Source organism: Triticum aestivum, chromosome 6D, assembly GCF_018294505.1.
Source record: "Triticum aestivum cultivar Chinese Spring chromosome 6D, IWGSC CS RefSeq v2.1, whole genome shotgun sequence".
In the NCBI taxonomy this organism is placed as follows: Eukaryota; Viridiplantae; Streptophyta; class Magnoliopsida; order Poales; family Poaceae; genus Triticum; species Triticum aestivum.
The window spans coordinates 118,594,871-118,601,091 of NC_057811.1; the positions used below are offsets into that span (position 1 = coordinate 118,594,871).

The window sequence follows — 6,221 nt, forward strand, 5'->3', positions numbered from 1 at the left end:
TCCTCCTCTCCGCGCGGATCGCCGCCCCTGCCCGCCCTCCGCCCCGCCGCGGTCTTCCCCGACGCCGGCCGTCGTGCGTCCTCCCCGCCGCGGTCTTCCCCGGCCTCCGCCCCGCCGCGTCCTCCCCAACCCACCTCTGTCGCGCCCCCTGCCCGCCTCGGCCTCGCCCGAAGGTATGTTTATTTTTTTTCTTTTTTCTTTTTTGTTTCATTTTCTTTATTGTTTCAATTTGTAGCACTAAATATTGAATGCTTTTTGTAGATGGAGATGAACAACGATGACGTTGCCATGGACTCGATGTCCGATTCGTCGGATTGGTCGACATCCGACGATTCCGACATTGATGAGTTGTTGCAAGACGACGACGTCGAGATGATGAGCCTCCTCATCGACGTGCAATCGTTTGAAAACCGCGTGAAGCTGATGGATCAGAGGAGAGGGTCGAAGATGGGGCGAGTCACCATCTACCGGAACCGCGCTCTCGGACACGAGCATTTGATGGAAGATTACTTCGCGGAGGTACCTACATACCCTCCTCGTCTCTTCCGCAGAAGGTACCGAATGCGGCGTAGTTTGTTTGTGAAGATTGTCACCGATTGTGAGGCCGCCTCCTATTACTTTAAACGTCGTAGATCCGCCGCCGGTATCATGGGGTTTAGTGCATATCAAAAGATATCGGCGGCAATGCGGGTACTCGCTTATAGCATACCCGCGGATTATACTGACGAGTATCTTCGCTTATGGCATGCATTCTTTGGGTTGCCGGGAACACTCAATGATATCAATATCCTCAATAGATCTCCTTTGTTCAAAAGATTAATTTCTGGGGATGCTCCAGCTTGCAACTACAAAATCATGGACAATGAGTACTCAATGGGATACTATCTCACCGATGGCATCTATCCCGAATGGGCAACTCTTGTGAAGTCCATCAAGGAGAAAAATGGGGTGCCCTTAACAAGAAAAGAGGCTCATTTCACCAAGGCACAAGAGGCAGCCCGCAAGGATATTGAGAGAGCTTTCGGTGTTTTGCAAGCAAGGTTTGCCATAGTTCGTGGTCCAGCTCGGTTTTGGGACAAAAAAACCTTGGTGAACATCATGAAATGTTGTGTGATTCTACACAACATGATCCTAGAGGATGAGAGAGGGTTAAACCTCCCTTGTTTCTATGACAATGTTGGTACCCGTGTGCAACCGGAAAGAAACCCTTCTCGCATACACGCTTTTCTTCAAGCACATCGTGAGATTGAGGATGCAACCACTCATGGTCGGCTCCGGGATGATCTAGTAGAGCACCACTGGCAGTTGGATGGGCGGCGCATTGGCCCATGATGTATCTTTGTTTTACTTTTCTATGTCCTATTTGATTCGTACAATTAGTGTAATTTGCTCAAACATTGTTGTAATAATTTGAATGATTATTGTTTTATTCGGTGTTGTAATAATAACTAGAATGATTATTGTTTTATGTCAAATGTGATGGAATTTATGATATGTGATATGATGAAATGTGATGAAATGTGTGATATATGAAATGACAGTTTTAAAGATTGGGGTTGAGGCAAAGACTAGAACCCTCAAATCCAACCCTTAAAGCAGTTTAAGGGTTGGGTTTGAGGGTTCTAGTCTTTGCCCCTGTTTTTCAATCCTTAAAAGTGTCAAAAACTAGCACTTCTCAATCCTTAAAACTGCTATAAGGGTTTGAGGGTTTGAGAGTTCTACTAGTAATGCTTTTAATGGGTCTTCTTTTGGCAAAGCAAAAGAGGGCATGAAGGTGGAGTCAAAAGCAGGAGCATCTCGCTAGAATTCTCATTGCCCATTCGAAAAAAAAAATATCTCAGTGCACGATGACGAGCCGGTGGTCGATCTATCATGCGAGTGACAGGACGCGGAGCGGGCATCCGGCCGGCGGCCGCCATGAAAGGCCACAGGAAATTGTGCGGCGCCGGGAGACGGGAGGTGCACGGTACACGGCCCGTGATTCCGGACTGTACGGCGCGGTGCGGGGCCCAGGTGGGTGGGCTTCGTGACAGTTCGCTGATTGTGTGGATAGACCACTGTGCTTGTCTCGCTTCCATTTCTTGGACACTCTTCTGGCCTGGGCAGTGCGAAAGGAAAACACAGCTCGGTCGGTCGACGAGTATTGGTGCTGCACACGCGGCACGCAGTAACTGCGGCGTGCATGCCGGTGATGCTCTGTATATGCTCCAGCTAGGTATCCATGCAGGAAAGCACGTCGTACGTGCCATACGTGTTACGAGTGCATGTGAAACGAGGGGCGTCGGCTGGCACAGGCAGGTAACTGTATGTCGTACGGGCAAATAGTACATGCATGCATGAGACGCTTCCGGTAGGTGAGCAGTGCATTAGTAGCATGCATGGGCCACCATGTCGGGGGAGGATACACATAGACGACACCATCGACTTAGACTAGTCATAGTGAAAGTAACTTAGGTGTAACATAACACGTTCCAAGACAATTTTATTTATGTGGCATGAAGTTAATGAGAAAAGAGATGCTTGTGGCAACATAATATGTTACTGTAACACAGTGCTGGCGCCAGAAAATGAAGGCGGGGTATTCACCTAATTTTTTCCCTCTAAATATAGTATATGAACCAAACAACATACCACTAGCAATATATGAACAAAACAACACTAGCATAATGGTAGTACCAATATTTCAATGTATCACACCATAACAACATGAATACATAAGTACCTTTTGATTGATAAAGCGATGATATCCTTCTTAAAATATAACTTTGCGGTCGTCTTTCTGAAAGAGATTGATGACATCTTCTTCCTTCACTTGATTGTAAAATTCTCTCTCAACGAATGTAACTGGCGTGGACGTAGAAGTTAACTTTCTTGACATTGAAGATTTGTCCCACAACTCGAATAAGCTAATACCCTTCTTTTTCATCTACATCACTATCACATAAACAAAGTAAAATCAATGGCAATGTCGCATGTACCGGTGAACATTGGACAAACAAGCAATCCAATTTCAGTTTTACAAGCAATCATTGCAAAATCTTCAGATTTCTTTAAAAAACTAACAGAAAGTATAAAGTATACCTTGTTGGATGCTAAACTAGATGTAGATCAGTAGATGGATGCAGAATGTCCAGGGCGTAGCCGTGGAGATGAGCCAGGAGGGGCTGGGCGTCTACTTGGGCCGGGGAGCCAGGAGGCCGGAGGCGGACCGGCACCTAGCGGAGCCGCGCCGCCGCAGAGGCCACCGCAGAGCGCCAGAGGGTTGGAGGGCTTCTGGGCATGGGCGGGCCAGCAGGGGAGGGAGAGGGCGGCCGAAGGGGAGGGGACCGAGGGGTGAGGCGAGGGTGGAAGGAGAGGGCCGACCTGGCCGCCGGAAACGGACCTTATTCCAGGGGAAGCTGAATCAGGGGAGCTAGGTTTGGGAAGGGCAATACTGAATCGAGGGAGGAGACGAGCCACTCGCGCGCCTAGCCAAACGCTGACTCGGTCGTGTCTGCTCCCGTGCGTAGCTTCTTTTTTTACCGTGGCCCTATTCCTTCTACCGTATATGTACTAATTTTTTTTAAACGAAATACTTGGGTATTCCAGGGAAGTCCTAGGAAGACCCCAGCGCCGCCACTGCTGTAACATAACACACCCCAAGGTAAAATGGGTTTATATCTCAATTAATGAAGGTTTGCATGTTATCATCCGTATGTTACTATCGGCTACTCATAGTGGGGAGTATCATATACTAGTATCATGCATATGATACTAGTGTATGATACTACCTCCATAGTGCATAGTATTATAAAATAGTATCATGCATGATCATATTTATTGCAATGCATGACACAAAGTAGCATAACATTTAACATGATATGGTATCTACCTATGTTACTCTAACCCTCTCTCTCTTCTTTAATTGTGTGCCACATAAGCATGTTTGCTAGTCCCAAGTGCATGGGTTATGTTACTCCCACTATGGCCAGCCTTATGAATTTATTAATATAGACTAGTAACATATGCATGTTACTAGTCTAAGTTACTCCCCACTATGACCAGCCTTAAATGGAGCAGCCGATCTCAAGTCATTGATTGATTGGTCCATGGGCCATGGCTGCCCAGTAGAGACGACTTTGATCAACATAGGCATGGTACGTCTGGTCAGCTGTCAGGTCTCACTGAGCTTAATCAACTAGCTGTTAGGAGTTAGACAAACCCACAACCACGGACGTTTGAACCGACTAGATGACCCGTTGCGCCAATGGCGCAAAGGTCGAATGTAAGCTAATCGGTGTGAGAGTATGCTTTAACATATTATTGTTCAAAAAGAATAGCTTATATACATTGGTGGAATGTGTACAGGATCCATTGGGAAATCTTAATATGAGCTTGTAAGTGCTGCAGATATGATCACAGGGAATGTTTGATGCAAAATTAGTGTGAAAGCATGCATAAAAGGAAAGGTTGTTTTCTTCAGTCATAGTGTTATGAAAACAACAGTAGAAGAGGAGACCTTCACATATATACAATAAGCGATGGTAAACCGCTCTTGACCATAGAGACAACAATAAAATCTAAAGATCGTAGACTACATCATAGACTACTTTTCACCATAGAGGCAGCAAGGAAGGACTAAAGTCTATACATATCTTGCTGAGAGTAGTCCAAAATGGGAAAGATGCTGGTCTGATAGATATGAAACAAAAGGTGTTTGTTGCAGTAACCGATGAAGCACGCTGGCCAGGATACATTCAGCAAAGTTTACCAGAATCTGTTTCTGGTTGCTTCAAGGGGCTGCTCAAACTTCATAGCAATGTAGCGTAGCCTTTGCGTCAGTCCTTCGATGCTTGCAAGAGCTGTTTTCATAACTCCCTTGGTGTTATCCTGAACTTTCAGGTGGCGAGCAGCTGTTGTGTTTTCTATTTGGGCAGAATACGAGTTCATATACCTGACAGCGTAGTAGCATGTTTTGCGCAGCTTCTTGATTGTCTCATTCGATGAAGTTAACCATTTGACCAGGTGCGTCACTTGATTTTCTAGCCTCTTGACATGGGTGTAGTGGTTGCCCCTCATTTCTTTGCCATATGCATTCTCCATGTATCTAATAGCCTCCATAGCAGCACTGTCTTCTGCATCTTCATAGCTATCTAAGATTGCACCTGGTATAGAACTCGGGACAAGTGAACCATCTAGGAATTCCAAAGTTGAAATGATAGTCACTGTTACACGATTCTTTCCGCCTGGGTATATTTTGTGCTGGTAAGTTGCAGGGGGTAGCTTTAGAGCTTTCAGCATGAGGTCAAATATGTGGGCATAAGGAATCACTATCAGGTAGTCATTATCCTGTAGGGACAAAGCAAGGGTAATTTTTTTTCTCACAAAATAATAGCTGAACCAATAGATGAGGATTTCAATTGGACATGGCAATTCGATCGAGGCTATCTCTACGATGAATGGAGTATAACAGGTGTTTAGAATATTACATTGGGCACAGGCGTTCCTGTCCTTGACGCCATTGATCCTAGGGAACCCTCGTGACAGACGATACCGATGTCCATGTCCTCCATGCGTGATCTGAGATTGAAGAGGATACTAAAGTGAGGAGAAAGGAAATAGAGAAGGAGATTGGAAAGCAAGGATGAATCAGAAGGAAATAGAGAAAGAGATTGCATAGCAAGTGATGAATCACCTCTTTCTGTACCAGGGGCTGATGGATCGCTGGTGGAGCCACGCCAGTCAGTAGGGAGAACAGCCAGGAGCCCGTCGATTGGGGATTTAGGTCAAAAGTGTCCTCGAGCAGTGCTTATATACGATGCACAGGGTTAGAAAAATGTGAATGGGCTGGACCTGTATGGGCTTTTACAACTGCTTATGATGGGCTTGTCTCTGTGTTTATCACTCCTGAGTTTCGTCTGGCTTGGATCTGTCTGGTCATATTTACATACGTATATATTGAATGGAGTAAGAAAAAAGTTAATTATAGGTCTTGCAGGTAGTGGGTCAAGTTTCTGTGGATAGATGCAGGACTTTTTATCGTCAGAAGCAAAATACGCAAAAGCGTTGAGCTAAGAATTTTGAAGCATACACAGGTATGCGAAGTATATCATGATGTGTGCTTAATTTGATTAAAGCCTTGGGAATGTTAAAATATTCAGCCTTGGTGCTAAGATGTGAGGTGTTCAATGTTAAAATACAGGAATTTTTTGTATTTGCTAAGAGAGTTTTATTCTTAATTA

At 45.2% G+C, this 6,221-nt stretch overlaps 1 protein-coding gene and 1 long non-coding RNA gene across 4 annotated transcripts in view; both read right to left on the reverse strand.

The window, feature by feature from the left end:
* Positions 1-3,483, reverse strand: part of LOC123141302 (uncharacterized) — a 10,093-nt gene extending 6,610 nt beyond the window's left edge. For 2 of the 3 annotated variants that reach the window (XR_006470223.1, XR_006470222.1), the window contains exons 1-2: positions 3,082-3,483; positions 2,723-2,934 (exon numbers count right to left, since the gene is read on the reverse strand). This is a non-coding gene — a long non-coding RNA (uncharacterized lncRNA). Of the gene's footprint in view, positions 1-2,568; positions 2,935-3,081 lie in introns of those variants that run through there. The other variant, XR_006470221.1, reaches the window with a different exon arrangement.
* Positions 3,484-4,468: 985 nt separating this feature from the next.
* Positions 4,469-6,003, reverse strand: LOC123141303 (uncharacterized). Its single transcript, XM_044560480.1, has 3 exons — positions 5,675-6,003; positions 5,469-5,559; positions 4,469-5,328 (listed from the first exon to the last, which is right to left on the reverse strand). Exons 2-3 carry the CDS (start codon positions 5,550-5,552, stop codon positions 4,747-4,749), a joined length of 666 nt encoding a protein of 221 aa, XP_044416415.1. The 5' UTR covers positions 5,553-5,559; positions 5,675-6,003; the 3' UTR covers positions 4,469-4,746.
* Between the last annotated feature and the right edge of the window lie 218 nt (positions 6,004-6,221).

Bases quoted from the DNA above. Each gene is read 5' to 3' on its own strand.
- LOC123141303 (XM_044560480.1), bottom strand. From the start codon at position 5,552: ATGGAGGACATGGACATCGGTATCGTCTGTCACGAGGGTTCCCTAGGA. The intron at 5,329-5,468 runs GTAATATTCTAA...TTGTCCCTACAG, and splicing joins CAGGAACGCCTGTGCCCAAT to GATAATGACTACCTGATAGT.